The sequence below is a fragment of the Chelonoidis abingdonii genome, chromosome 20 (assembly GCF_003597395.2).
Source record: "Chelonoidis abingdonii isolate Lonesome George chromosome 20, CheloAbing_2.0, whole genome shotgun sequence".
NCBI lineage: Eukaryota > Metazoa > Chordata > Testudines > Testudinidae > Chelonoidis > Chelonoidis abingdonii.
Window position 1 is genome coordinate 18,226,485 of NC_133788.1, and position 15,526 is coordinate 18,242,010.

The 15,526-nt window shown below is 39.3% G+C and overlaps 1 protein-coding gene across 11 annotated transcripts in view; it reads left to right on the plus strand.

Moving 5' to 3' along the window:
- Positions 1–15,526, plus strand: part of BCAS3 (BCAS3 microtubule associated cell migration factor) — a 497,109-nt gene that overhangs the window by 30,506 nt on the left and 451,077 nt on the right. For all 11 annotated transcript variants that reach the window (XR_012657329.1, XR_012657330.1, XM_032779316.2 and 8 more), the window contains exon 7: positions 11,748–11,820. Coding sequence is in view for 9 of the 11 variants with exons in the window: in XM_032779316.2 (XP_032635207.1) it covers positions 11,748–11,820 (73 nt within the window). In the remaining 2 variants the exon portion in view is untranslated. The remainder of the gene's footprint in view (positions 1–11,747; positions 11,821–15,526) is intronic.

The following is a 15,526-nucleotide window of genomic DNA, read 5'->3' on the forward strand; positions in this document are numbered from 1 at the left end:
AAGGCAAGCATCCACTGTTGCAAACTTCTGGCTCGCTTGAGTCTTACTCTTGAGACACACAGATGAACTGTGAATGGTTGAATATAAGAATTGTAACAGGACAGACTGGAAGAAGTCAGAGGTCATAGTACTCTGAATTTGAGCTAGAAGTGAAATGGACATCAGTGAAGTATGGGGTATACATGAGTAATGAAAATGTGCTTTCCAAGCCCACCTTGCCCACAAATATGCAGACACATTTTGCTGTAGTTGAAGCTTATGGGTAGCCTTGAAGGTTCACCTCAGTTGAAGTTCATGACAGTAGTCTAGCCTTGAGATAACAGAGACATGGGTAACTAAAGAGGCATGTATCTGTCTTTTGGCCAGCTGAAAGTGAAAAATGTTCTTGGCCACCTTTGCTGTCTATGAATCCAGGAACAGTGCTGACTGTGGTAACTAACTTCCTGACCCTGACATAATGAACCACCTTCACAATAGCTCAGCAGAGACTGACAAACAAAGGAGAAGTTATAAATGTCGTCTGTTTCTCAAAATGCTTATTCCATCAATCAGCATCGTCTCAGTCTTATAAGAGGCTAGAACTGCCCAGGCAAACCTTCTTTTCTTTTCCAGCAGAGAATACTCTTGGCTGTAGCTGCAATAGTGAGCTGATGGGTTTCTTACAATATAGGTTTCAGACTGATAGCCTTGTTGTTTTTAGAATATAGGCTATTCTTGGACAGGATTTGTGGAGAGTGTCTAGCACATTGTGGACAGTAATGATAGAAATCACAGCTAGTACAGAACCTAAGGATAGCACTTCAATCTGGAAGACAAGATGGATTGTCTCTTGGTAGTGTCAGAGAAGATCAGATATATTGGTTATCCACTTGAACATTGTGATACCCAGAAAGAAGACAGATGCAGGGAAAGGTTGTATACAGTATGCTAACCTGTCTTTTTTTCTATCCACCTGTTCAGACTAGAGCTAGTGTCAAGTGTGGCCTTGCTTTATCAAGATGTTGAGTCTGAATATAGAAACATAGAATATCAGGGTTGGAAGGGACCTCAGAAGGTCATTTAGTCCAACCCCCTGCTCAAAGCAGGACCAGTCCCCAGACAGATTTTACCCCAGTTCCCTAAATGACCCCCTCAAGGATTGAACTCACAACCCTGAGTTTAGCAGGCCAATGCTCAAACCTCTGAGCTATCCCTCCCCATATGTATATAAACTGGTCCAAACAGGAGTAGTTTGTGCATTCTTCAAACTATACACCAAAATAGATAATACAGCAGTTATTTCTTATTGATATTATTACATCAGTATGTAGCCTTGCTTTCTGTAGCCTTGGAGAAAGGAATCTGTATTCATAAGGCATCCAAGCTCTACCTTCTTCAAAAAGTCAGATTTTTAATTGGATCATAAAATAATCAGGAAACCAATTCATCTCTTCCCATTCCATTTAAATCCTTTTGGCTTCCAACACCATGTGTGGTTGTGATTATTCTCTGTGCTTCGGAATATAGATGGCCGTTTTGGAGACTGAAATATTACTCTGACCAATTTTCAGGCTTACAGGAGGAACTAGAGTTGCATGGCTAATAATCAGACTATGAGGACATCTTTCTTGATGGTACCAGTCTTCAGAATAAGATTCCTAAGTCTAGACATTTTACATGACTACATGCTGCATCTGGTCGGCACAGCTTCTTAACCTACGCAGTTCCTCACTGTTTTAATTCTAGTGCTGGAAATGATTTGAGTATTTATTCCATATGTGTAAAGGTGTCGAGTTTTCTGAGGGTTTGGAATTTCTCCTTGTCTGGTCAGACATGCAGGGGAAAAGATATGTTTGAAGACATGTTTGAAGACAAATTGGTCTGACTTCCTGTTTGTTAGGGTGGGAGTGGGAAAACCATACATGGTAGATGTAAAGCAAGATGAGGCAGGGGCTCTGCCGGTTAAATTAATTTAGTCTCCCAGTGAAATGGAAATAGTTGGTAACACTGTCATAGGTTGGGTAGCCCGGGAACAAAAAGCAAAAATCAGGGGATATTAACTTTTCTCATTTGCTCTGATAAGGTTTTGTGGCATTCTCCTCCTTTCTGAAATTGCTCTGTATTAGGCTCCCCGCCCCCATAATTTATAGTGGTTCCATTTAACTACATTAGTCCAATTTCTCATACTCTTTATGTAACACAGGTTAAGTGTTTTCATCACTTCTTCCAAAATTCTTACTCATGCCTTAATCACTTCCTTTTGGAACTGTTGCAGTACTCTGTTAACGGTTTCCTGTGAGAATTTGGGGAACCTATGTACGACTTATAAATTCTGGTTGATATGATGAAGTTATTGAGAAGTTGCTACAGCAGATTTCATAAGTGTGATTGTTCTTTACCACTCTACTCACTTTGAGGACCATGCTGTAGTTGTCAATATTGACAGTTGAGATAACATACATGGCTTCTTATAGTTTTTGTACAGAATAAGAATATGCTTGCTCTATGAAGTGGATTAATTTGGTAGAATATCTTATTTTTTCCCCCTTCTTACCTATCACAGTCTGTGAAAATCCTGTGTTTACTCAGCCAGAATATTTGCTTAAACCCTTTGAATTCAATGGGTTTGCACAGGGTGTAAATCTCAGCTGAATAATTAGTATTCCATAGTCTGGAAAGTCCAGAGCCTGACACTGGAATAGCACAGAGTGTGGTAGTTTAGGACTGACGTGTTGGCAGAGTTGTGTGTAGAACTTGGCTTGAGCCATTGACTGTTTCATATATTCCTAGCTTTCGCTGTTATGAACACAAATTCATCAAATTTAATTCAGTTCACTTGTTGCCAATTTCTGTATTATGCTACTTGCATGGGTTTTTGTTTTTAAAAAAACACAGTGCAAAATGATTATTTGTGGTTCATCAGATTTACCAAGGAGAACAAAAATTGTAAACAAAGAATAATGGAAGGTATCAAGCTACTTACATTTTAAAAGAAATGTGAACCAAGGAGCATTGTAAAACAAATTCTTAAAACTAGAATTAATTTCAGAAGTTAGAATTAACTGAGTTACCAACTAGTTTTTCACTTGAACTTGTATAATGAAATTGTTTTCAAATTTTATTGCAGTTTTAACACATATTACCTGCATCTCTGACTTCTGTTTATATTTTTAAATGTTTTTACTGTGAACCTCAAAAGCTGACTTAGCTTAATCTGCAAGAATACTGAAAGAAACTATAATATTTTAGGTTGCTGTCTAAAGGAAGGCAGATGTTAATATTATATATATTCAGCCACTTGGGTGGCTTTGTGGTTTTAAGTCTTTTAAGACAAAAATAATTGCCAAGCATGTACAATACAAGAACCCACCCTGCAAGCTGACCAAACAGTAGCAGTTTGTAGCTAGAACTGGCTAGAGCTAAGTGGCTTGTGCAGGTGTATTTTTAAGCTTTGGTGTTTTGTAAGTGGTGTAGGGTTGATTGTGGTAGAATGAAATCTGATGTAGGTGGGTTAGAGACGTTATAGAATAGAATTCTAATGTAGCAAGTAAGCCTTTTATAAGCTGTATAGAAAAAACATTGGAGTGCTTTTTTATGTTTACACCAATGTAAAAATATTAATATTCAAAAGTGGACTGGCCCCCCCATTCTGCTGCTATTTCACTTTTAGAAACATCACATTGGTTCATTAGGCCCACAGGGCTCCAACTTTAACTGCACCAGGGTCATGTGACTCTAGCTTTGGTTGACTGTAATTAAAAAATGCAGACTATTTCCTTCTAAGCCACATTTTCTCAAATAATGTATGTCTCTTTCCTCTAATAGTAACATTTAGTTATCACTAACAAATATTTCAAAGTTATTTTCTTGTGTTTTGGTAGAAACTATTTGCTGTGTTGACTAAGAATAAAACTGTTGTGTCTCAGAAGGAAAGTGCAGATATCTGTAAAAGTGCATGGTTTTTGTCTCTGATTAAAATTCTTTGACTTTTGAATTCAGAACTAGAGCAGGTTAAAAAGAGTTTTCTCTGCTGTTCTGTATCCTTCTGACTGGTGGCCAACTTGTCTGATGCCCTCAGTCTTCTGATACTGCCTTGGTTCTGGCTGCCCTTTTTCATTTGCCCATTAACTCTTTGAGGAGCATCTTGGAAGGAAGTTGGCTGAATTTAGGGAAAAAAAAAAAAGCATCCAAACATTCTTGAGCCCACTACAGTGCTCTCTCTTGCAACTGTCTTTTTACTCTCTTGTTTTTCAGGAATGTATAGTGTCTTCCAAAAAATTTAGACTACGTCAGCAAAAATACATAGAAATCAGTCTGTATGCATAGATCCTACCGATTCCTACAAAGAACTTTTTCCTTTTATATAATTTGTCTGGTTCATTTTTCAGCAAGTCTGGCGGATATTACAGCTAAGGAACTTCTGGTCAGTAAACATACTGAAATTTGCAGTCTGCAATCATTTTTATGTAATCTTCACTTGCCACTAATGCAGTCATGCCTGAGAATGTGAAGATGATGATATCTGACCTGGAAGACTGATCTGAGGTGGATAAAAGAATCCAGTTTGTGGAGAGCAAGTTAACTTCAGTATTAAGCTGGGCTCTTAAGAAAATCAAAGGAGCTAGAACGATGCCTTCCTCACTGAGGGAGTCAAAGGAATGTCATCCAATTGTACTATGCAGTAAACTGGGATATTATCAGCAAAACTCTTATCCTCAGTGGAAAAAATAGGCAGAACACACACATCTGTCTGGCCTTTTAATGTTTGAGTGCACAATTTCCAAGATTAGAAGACAATGCCAGCTACCGAGAGGAGTCAATCCCAGGGTATATTCCATTTGTACAAAGGCTTTTATAGATGCTTGCAGAATTGCTGATGCTCATGCAATTGTGTTATAAGCACTTTGAGAGCAAAGATTTAAGATCAGATTTTTACTATGCAGGACATCTATGGGCATAATTTTTGAATCAATCCTTTTGACAGAACAGATGCTGATACTTGTCAGAGAACTAGATGTGCAACTTAATATTGGTTAGAGAAGTAGTTTTACTACAAACTAATCTGTGAAATGCTATACATTTCATAACTTAATTTCAAAACGTAACAATTTTTGTCCTTTTGGAGCATCAAGGTTTTAAGGTACCGCCTACCATAAATCTAACCTACTTGCTAAGGTGAAGTTAAGTGAATTAGAGAAATAAGATGAACAGATAAATTTAATTAAACATATAATCAAGTAGTACATACAGACATAATTTGCAGGTGTCTGTATTCATTACATGACTTGATCTTAATAAATTAGCAAGGTCACTATGTCTGCTAAATATTTTAGTTCTGCAACTCCCCCTATCTTACACTTTTTTGGATGTGTGTTTTTCTTTCATATTTCTATGTTCCTTACTAATGGAGTGCAGAGCTATTTCATTTTCTCCTTTTATTTAAATATTGTCATGTAAAATACAGTTTTGGAACCATAACTCACCTTCTGCAAGTTCGTTAGTGCCACACCTCTGCTGTCTAATTTGTTGCCTGGTATAAATAAGATTTCCTTTTTTCCTGGTGACTACATTTCCTTGACTGAACAGATTTCCCAGTGAGAGCTGACTAGCAAAAGGGATCCTGATGGTCTGAATCCTTTTACGTTGGGGTGGGAGGAGGTTTTGGAAAGTGATTCATAGATTTTCTAGTTTATGTGTGACTTCCTCCATTTATGTGACACAAATTCAACAAAATCAAATTTCAACACCTTAAATATATTTTTTCTGTAATAAATATTGAAGCTTACTGCTTAGAGAAAAGTGGACTGGGTTGTTAAAATAAAAAGTAGATCTTTTAGGTGCTGGCAGAAATTGTTTGTAATTTAACAAAAAAGCCTTACTATTGTGGGTTTCAGAAGATGAAGTTTCTGGTTCATCACCAAACTTTTATTTTGCTAGCTAAATATTCCATAACACATAAAGGAGTTTGAAGTGCAGAAAATGCTTGGAAATTTTTACCATATGTTCTAGTTCTGTTCCTCTGTAATTAGTCTGAAGTAATAAGTTAAAATTTCTTACCTTTTTCCAGAATTTAACATATTTTTTACCTCATGATTGTATTGTGACTGGACAGGGATCTACGTCTGAATAGCTCAGAGAAAGTGCTATTTAAACTCCTGTTTTAGGCCAAGAAAGCCATTTTAAATTTGGGTTAAAAACTGAGCCTAATGTTTGATTCCCTGGAAGAGATCTAGGTGCTGTCTACTGAGAGAGATTATAAAAAATAAGGCATGACAGATAAACGGCAATTTCCTGCATGTCATTGGGAGACCTTATTGAATTAAGTTTAAGTATCCTTGGGGCCCATTGTTTAAATGAATGGTGTATGTGTGATTGTGTTGTACGCCAGTGGTTTTCAAATTTTTTTTTCTGGCAACCCAGTTGAAGAAAATTGTTGCCCGTAACCCAGCGGAGTTGGGGATAAGGGGATGGAGTGTGGAAGGGGCTCAAGACTGGGGCAGAGGGTTGGGGTGAGGGCTGTAGGGTTGGGCCAGGAATGAGTGGCTCAGGGTGTGGGAGGGAGCTCTGGGCTAGGGCAGGGGGTTGGGGTATGGTAGGGAGTCAGGGCTGTGTGCTGGGGGTGCAGGCTCTGGAGTGGGCCAGGGATGAAGGGTTTGAGGTGCAGGAAGGGGCTCTGGGTTTGTGGGGGACTCAAGGCTGGGGCAGCAGGTTGGGGCATAGGCTTTCCTCAGGTGGTTCCCAGTCAGTGGCACAGTGAGGATACCAAGGCAGACTTCCACACTGCACCCTGGAAGCCTCCAGCAGCAGGTCTGGCTCCTAGGCAGAGGTGCGCAAGCGGCTGTCGCCTGCAGGCACCGCCCCACCCCTGATGCCATTGACCGGGACCCCGTCAGTGGGAGTGCAGAGCTAGTACTCGGGGCGGAGGCAGTGTGCAGCGCTCCGTAGCCCCCCCATCTAGGAGCTGGACCTGCTGCTGGACGCTTCCAGGCCACAGCGCAGTTCAGAACAGGTAGGAGCTACCCTCCTTTTGCTGGGCAGCACTGCTGACGGGATTTTAACAGAGCTGCTGTGACCCAGTGCCTTCCATTCCGCAACCCAATATTGGGTCGTGACCCGCAGTTTGAAAACCACTGATGTACACCATGGGAGAGGGCTACTGCAGCATCTAAGTACTAAAGACAGTGAGTGGTGATTAAGGTAAATCAGCAATGTTGTTAAACCCTCCCACGTACAGAAGTGCCATCTCTAGGGGAGGTTTGCGTATACTGGCTTCTCTAGAGACCAACAGACAGAGCAAGGACTTTCGGATAAAGAGCCTGAGTTTGAACTGGCTCAGTGCCTTTTTCTCTGGAATGCTTTCACATTAAGAATAAATGTTCTTGCTTACAAAGAGCTGTGTGGCAATTTATAGCTGTGAACAATTGTGCTGTTCGTAGCCTTTGGAGAGTAAGCAAAATACAGGATGCTGGCTTGTTAGGCAGTCTGGCTTGCTGGAGATACCACAGTGTAGATGGAGAACTGTGCAGCCAGGAAAAACCTTGGTTATCAGGGGGAGAGATGTGGGCCTCTTTCCAAAAAGGACGATGTTTGAGAAGCTGGGAGCCTAAAGTAGGTGGACTTTGTTCACTTGGATGTGCTTTCTTTGGCCCTTTACAGTTCTTCATATTTGCTGAAATTGAATGTTTTCCATACAGGAACTCTGAGTAAAGTTCATGAGTAAAGAAAATAAAAATTCAGCATAAAAGAGTGGAGAAATTTTGAAAGATGGGAACTGTACTGACTTGTGAATATTATTGTTTAACTTGCATGTGCTCAATGCTGTACAAGACATACAAACATATATTTGTTTTATTTATTAGCCAAATGTAAGTTCCCTATTTAAATAAACCCAGTTTCCAGGAAATAGTGTTTCTGTGTATGGAAAACATGTTGTGTTGAACTTTTTTTTTAATAAAGAAGCTCAAGATTTTTCAGTTCTGTGCTATTTGTGTCTTTGACTCTGGCGATGAAGCTATCAACCCTTAGGAAACTCTAGCTAGTATTGAATGTAGGACCAGATCTCAGCAGCATGGGCTACTGTGTGAGCACATTATTTATGTATTACCATAACACCTAGGAGCCCCAGTTATGGATCAGGGCCCTGCTGTGCTAGACATTGTATATCACGGAACAAAAAGGCGTGATTCATGCCCCAAAGAGCTTGCAATCTGAACACATCAAGCCTGTCCTCCACTCTGTACTGGCTTCCCATAGAAGAGCACGTCAAATTCAAGATCTCTGCCGTTTTTGTTTAAGATGCTCAATGACGTGGTTTCACTATACCTAAAAGATCACCAGAAGCTCGGGGACTGCGGTCAGCAGCTACACTCACCAGGCAAGGTGGAGCTGTCCACGAGGGTAAGGCTAGTCTGTGCAGGAGACAGTATTCTCAGGGACTAGTCTAAGGCTGGGGAGTGAACTCCCACAGGTTTTAAGAACCACGGCAAACCTCACTGCTTTCCTTTCTAACTGTGAGGCTCACTTTTAAAACCTTGCCTTCAATAATAAACGTGCATAACACAGCAGACATAAAATAAAGACGAAACAAAAACAGAACATCTCATTTTTTCTTTGGAGAAAAAAAGGGAGAAAGAGAACCATGTGTTAACGAATGCTAGTCAAGTTGCTTAGTGCATTTCAGGGAAGCTCTGGGATACTATGCTGATGACAACAGTATAAGGACCTGAATAGAACTGTCATCAAACCAATAGATAATGAAGAAGTAAGAGTGAACCTACACAGTGTATTTTCAAAGCATACTTGCCATTGCTAAATAGAATAGTACTTGGCATTATATAGTGGATTTCTTACTCAAGCTACAGTAAAATGCTTTACAAATCAATGAGGTAGGTGAAAGTAATGAAGTGACTTTTGGCAAGCACCGTCACTGCTGAGTACCCAGCAAAAGTACATCGCCCTGTTTTTGTTGAGAGAAAACATTCAGAGATGCTAGTGTACTAATTTTCTGAGGTGCTGGGCACACACAACTCTCATGGAAAGTTAATGGGAGCCATAGTGCTGAGCTCCTTTTGGGTTATGCTGCTTTATCTCTTGAAAAAGTGTATTTTGTGATTATTGGCATTATTAAGCTGCCAGCAGGACTTCCATCTCATTGGAAGTACCGTACATGAGCTCATCTGAACAAGTGAACTATATTAGTAGGTGGAAAACTTTTTGACTTCATGGAGATCTGGAAGTTGCTTTATATTAATTTTCATCTAGTCAAGGGAATATTTTCAAATATGCCAATGACAGAATTTTTTTTTTTTATCATTTAGCTAAATGGAGTTGCAGATAAGGTGGTGCCTTGTTGGCAGGAAAGGCAGTTTTCATTACTTTAATTGTGTGATTTATCAGGATTTTTAGCTTTTTATAAATGCGGTAGTGTTATATGACAGAATTAAAAGGATTTAGAATAAAAGGAGTTTAAGAAAAGGACTTTGGAACAGGATTGCAATACTTTTTATATTTGATGGATTTGTCTAGCTGTTTTTCATTTCAATCATCAGATACATTCTGTTAAACACTGCGGAGCAAGTGTGTATAGCATCAGTGTATTGCACATGTGAATAAACACAATTTTATTATAAAAAATTAATCCAGCATAACTTGAAGGATTAAACGTTCCCCCCGCCCCCAGAATGACAGGGGGGTGCTTATGCATTAAGCATCATGGAGAACAACACATGTTGCTGCTTGCAATCTCATGAACAGGACTGCTGTTAACCTGATTTCATGCACTGCAAAGTCCTTATACTAATGATTTTTCTAGAGTATTAATAGTTACATCCTAAAAGTATAAATTTGAAGTAGATGATGGAAATTTTTTGAAACATGAGCTCAGGTCTTAAACATCTGAAATTAGAAGTTGAAGCACCCACTATACAATTTTTACAAATACGTTGCAGATATTGATGATGATATTCCTGTTGATTCTGTGCAAATGTTTTGCCCTGTAATCCATTTTTGTATGTTCTAAAATTCTTTCCTTTGTAATTCTCCTTATTAAAATAAAAAATTTATACTCAAACTTAGAGTTTGACTGTATAGAAACTTATGAACTGATGTCTCAAGTGTGTGTGTGTTTGTGTATGTGTATGTATATATAGTTGAAATCCTGGTCCCACTGAAATCAGTGGCAAGACTCCCATTTGCTTCAGTGGAGCCAGGGTTTCTCCCTTAATGTAATTTCTATTGAGCCTGGCTAGGTAAACAGAAACAAATGGAGTTCATCTGTTCCACATATTGGGGGGAAAAAAAACAAATTGGTTGCCAGGTTTTTAAAAAGACTTTGCATGTTTCATTTATCAGTTTACAGATCAGTACATACAATACAGGTGTGACCCATACAAAACCTTGGAAAGAGCAGAACAAAATGAAAATTCATTTGGCTGTTTTAAGTAACTCGTAAACCTATTGTTGATGGTGAAATTATTGATGTGAACTACTTACTATTATAAATACTCCAAACATGTAGGAGGGAAGAGTTAGTCTTGTATAGATGAGATTGCTGAGCAGTTTTATGTTATAAATTAATTGTATCTACCCATACTATTAATAATTAACAGAGACTACTAAGTGAAAAAGTATATTGTTAATTGTTGTACCTTTCTGATGAATTCACAAAGAAGTACAGCCATACAATTAATTGTGAATTAAGGTTTGAACAGAATGTGTTACCGATACTTGGTGTAGATCAAAGAGTTTGATTTTTATAATGAAGAAAGTTTTTTCTTGTAATCTGGAAATTTACCTCGTTGAGGTATCTCAGCTTGGTGTGTGTATGTTATTTAATTTCAGTGACAAACATCCTGACATTCAGCAAAGCAGTAGTACCCTCAGGGGGGAAAAAATTCCACAAAGGAAAGAAATTAGATGGTTTTTATTTGACTTTATTCCTACTTAGACACCAGGTAAAATTTTTGAAAATGCCTATGCCCTATTTTTCAAAAGTGACTTGGAGCCTAAGTCTCACTGAAAGTCAGTGGGACTTACTTTTCCTAAATTGCTTTTGAAAATGGGACTTATGCTGCTGTGTCACGTGAAAAATTTGCCTAATTTAGGGATGTAAGATGGGCATGGGCATGTTTTAGGCAAACATTAGCATCCAGCTTGTCAGACATTAAAGAAAGAGATGGACTACTCTTATGGTGAGTGTGACCATAATGGAATAAATTGAAAAAATGTGTGAAGCCTTTCAAAAATAGCATCATTCATATTTTAGAACAACTTCACAAAATAGAAAAATGGGAGACTGGATCTTAATAAGAAATAACACTCGCTGAAAAGAGGAGGTAAATACCTGCATGTCCTGGCCAAATTTTATTGTTCATTTACACCTATCACCATATTTACAGGAACTGTTGTTCTAAAGTTCATGGCTTTGTTGTGAAATGTATCCCTATTGCTGAGCTAGCAGTGGCTGCTGCTCTTGTCTGTGTAACCACTGGCCTTCCAACATATTTCCCTTTGCTTTGTAAAACCTTTGGGTACACTTTGTGCAAGGTGCTCTAAAAATGTTGTATTTTTTCTGTAAAAGAATTATTTTTTCAGGTTAATGATTTGTGTTTTTTAAAAAAATGTGTTCTGAAATTTGACAAGATATAATAATTATATTTTCAAGTCTAATCAACTGTCAGTTTATTGCAGTGAATTAATAAAGACAGCATGGTGAAAATATAATGAATGTTTTTTATTGAGATTTCTTTTTCTGTTTTTCTTCTAATTAGGCCCCCAGAAATGTGATAATTTTTCTGAGAAGAGACCTCTTCTTGGTGTGTGTAAAAGCATTGGATCTTCTGGGTAAGAAAACTTTTCAACTTTTAGTATACTGAAAAAGCAATGTATTTGATAGAACAATAGAAAAATGTTTTTCTGTAACTTTTTATGCTCTGTATTCAGAGTTTTTTTACATTATGAAACTGGAAAATGTTCTCTCTGTAAACTCTCAATCTGCCAGCACTGACTTTTAGGGGACATGCCTTTAGAAACAAAACAAACCTCTGTGATGAAATACCTGTGATATGAAACCCAGTATAAAATAATTGAGGAGATATTTTGAAGTTGTGTGGGATTATTTTCTCTTAACATAATCTCATTTTCATGTTCACTGTTTCTGATGGTAATGGATGAAGTTATTACAGAAGAGTAGTCAAAACAGGCCTCTGTGCCTCAAATAATTAAAGGGTGTTTGCAAGGGATGAGTGATATTCTATGTATAACAGTGTTATTGATTGTGTTTTGATGTAAACATTGGCCATGTATTGTCAAAACAAATACTTCTTTTTGTTTTGTTCAATTAAAAAAATGAGTTGGCAGGTTTGTGTTAGTCTGGGGATCACATACAAGGGATCTGAGCTCAAGACTTGCTTTTCTTTTCTCACTTCTGTCTTGGCAAGGACTGGGAGAGTTGTGCTGGTCTCTCGGTGGGCAGTTTTAGAGGCCTATATTAAAAAAGTCCCTGGCCTACATCTAAATGGGTTAATACCTATGTGCACACAGAAGAGCCTATTCCAGTTAGTGAAGGCTGAAATAAACAAGGGAATTCTAGGTGACAGCAGGGAGTTTTAATATGTCTGTTTCTCCTGTTTCCGGATCCATCGTGGCTTATATAGTACACTGCACCTATTCAAAAAGACTTGTGTTCTTAAAAATCTGTAGAGTATTCCTCTTGGTCGGTAATGAGCATCTGCCAACCTCTCTTCCCTGAAATGTGTTTTGTTTCTTTTTAAGTGTCAGCTGGGGGGTCTTCCTAGTATAAAGAGGTTGTTCTGCTATGTTATGATGGCTGTGTTAGATGTGTTGACTCTGACAGCACTTTCGGCTTATACCCGTACCTAGTGGAAAATACCTACTTGTCAAGGATAATCCTATGTACAGAGATTGAAAGGCTAAACTGCTGAAGCAAATCTTCTTACAATAATTAGACTAATTCTGTGCCACACCTTTTTTAATTAAGAATTTAATGACTTTGGGTATGGGTGAAGGTTAACAAGTAAACCCAAAACAATTCCTAAGAATGTTGCTCACTATGTACTGTTGTTTTATTAACAAAGGCTGTGAATGTTATCTTCAAATTTAAGAACCTGATCAGAAATAAGCACAGATAAACTTCTTCCTTTATGCTAAACTGTTTATCATGTGTTATGTGCTGTCAAAATGTTTATAATCTTATTAAGCACTTCTCCTGCCTAGGACTGCATGTGCTGTTTGGTTATAAACAGTACATTATAGTTGTTTGTTATCTGGCAGTATTTCCCCTCTTAATCCAGGTCATTGATTTGTGTGTGTGAAAAATATGCTTCATAGGACTTATTTTCCTTGCTGGTATTCTTGCATAAGTGAGTGAGACATGTCTGATATGTTAACAAAATAGGCATGTAAAGCAGGCCACTACTTTCTCATAACCGATGGACTCCAGTAAAACTCAAGACTTCAAACAATTATTTTGTTAATTTTTCTAGACAAAATGCTTCATTACATAAAATCAGGTATACGCCTACCTAGCTGTTATTTAAATATCTGCAAACACACCCTGAGCTTTTAAACTAGGCCTGTAGCTCTGGCCACATCATAAGAACTGGATTAAAAGAAGGGGACTGTTGCACAGATTAAGAGTTTCTGATCATTTACATCTCACTCTGATGGTTCCAAACAAATTGTGATTTTGCAACATATTGTTGTGCAAGTGACCCAAGGCTTCCATGCCTTTTTCTTTCAATTTATGAAGTAGATCATCTATTTAAAACAACCATATAATCACCACTAAAAACCAAAAAGAAGGAAAATCAGATCATAACCTTGGTTCAGTGGTGAAGGTGCTCAACCAGGTTTATCGTTACTGAAGCATGGCTCTAGTGCCCCATATGTACTACAGGTACGCTAACATATGTATGCCCATTAAAATGGGCCAGTTCGGTCAAGTGTGGGACTATCTGTTGTCTCCTAGGCCAGACAGAGATGCCGCTCCTATGATTTTCTCTTTTATACAAACAGATTACGTATTACCCTTCTGATGTGGTTACCAACCATCCTGCACCTTGTACCTGCTCGTCCAATCAAAACATCTTCATTTATTATCCTGACTTTATCCTATCAAGGATCAGTGTGTCCCTGTACCATCCTCAGGGAGGGTGTTTACATGTATATCCAATACCTAGAACTTAGGAGTGCCTGTGTTTCAGCATTGCTAACTGTGTTTTTGCCAAGTTTATGTACTGAGCAATGAACTTGTAAGCAAGCATCTTCCTTATGACAGAGCCTGACTTTGGTTCATAGTGTGGTTCTTACTGACTTTGATTCAGACATCAGGCCCATGACCCCCCCCATCTCACTACAAAGGGCTTAGTATATGTCTATGCTATGTTTTAAAACCTGGGGCAGCAAATCTCAGCGCCTGTATCTGTAATCTTTGGCTTGCACTGCAGCACTAAGAACTGCAGTGTAGACGTGGCTCGAGTGCTGAAGCCCACCCCTCTCTCCAGGCTTCAGGGCCCAAACCACATCTACACTGCTGTTTTTTAGCATCATAGCGAGAGCCACAGAGATTAAGGCCATGTCTACACTACAGACCTTACAGAGGCAAAGCTGTACCGCTGCGGCTGTGCTGCTGTAAGGTCTCCCGTGTAACTGCTCTGTGCTGATGGGACAGAGCTCTCCCATTGGTGTAATTACACCACCCCACAACAAGTGGTGGTAGCTATGTTGACAGGAAGCATCTCCTTTCATCATAACGCCATCCACACTGGCGCTTTTGTTGGTGGAACTTGTGTCTGTCAAGGGGTGTGGTTTTTTTCCCCCCCCCACAACCCTGACCAGCAAAAGCGCTAGTGGAGACATAGCCTAAATTACTTTCCTAATGACAGTGATACAAAGACACAAGAAGAGAACTGAGGTTCCTTGACATTCAGTCTGTTGCACTGTAGCTTGGACTACAAGGTACCCTGTCTCTTGTTAATGTAAGCCTGTAATATGGAACCGTTATTGATTAGCCCACCCTTGAGGCAGGGTGGGGAGCGCCACCACCTGACTCTGTCCCCCTTATGCCACCATGTTCTGTGTTCAAGTCCTTACTATAACCAAGCTCTCTGGCTGGGTCCTTAATAGTCTCTGCCCCTTTCTAGGTAACGGGGAGCTGGAAATTCTGTGGTTCTAGTGGGGGCTATACAGCTCTAGGCCTCCTGGGTTTGGAGCTTTGTTTTCTAAAGTCCTTGGTTGGACTAGGGGAATCCAGGCCTGCCCACTCCACTGGGTTCCTGCTCAGGAACCTTGTTTGGAACAACCAGAGCAAATCCTTTCCTGTCCTTTGCTGCTCACTGAGCTGCCTCCTATCTCTCCTCCCTCAGCATTCCGCCCTTTTAAACGGCCACAAGCACACTCCACGGTCATTCGGCACCGGCTCAGCCTGTAGTTGAACCGGTCCTGGCTCCTGTCAAGCTTCCCTGTATACGGTTTCATGAGCCAAGGCATTAACGGGTAAGCGGGGTCTCCAAGGATCACAATGGGCATT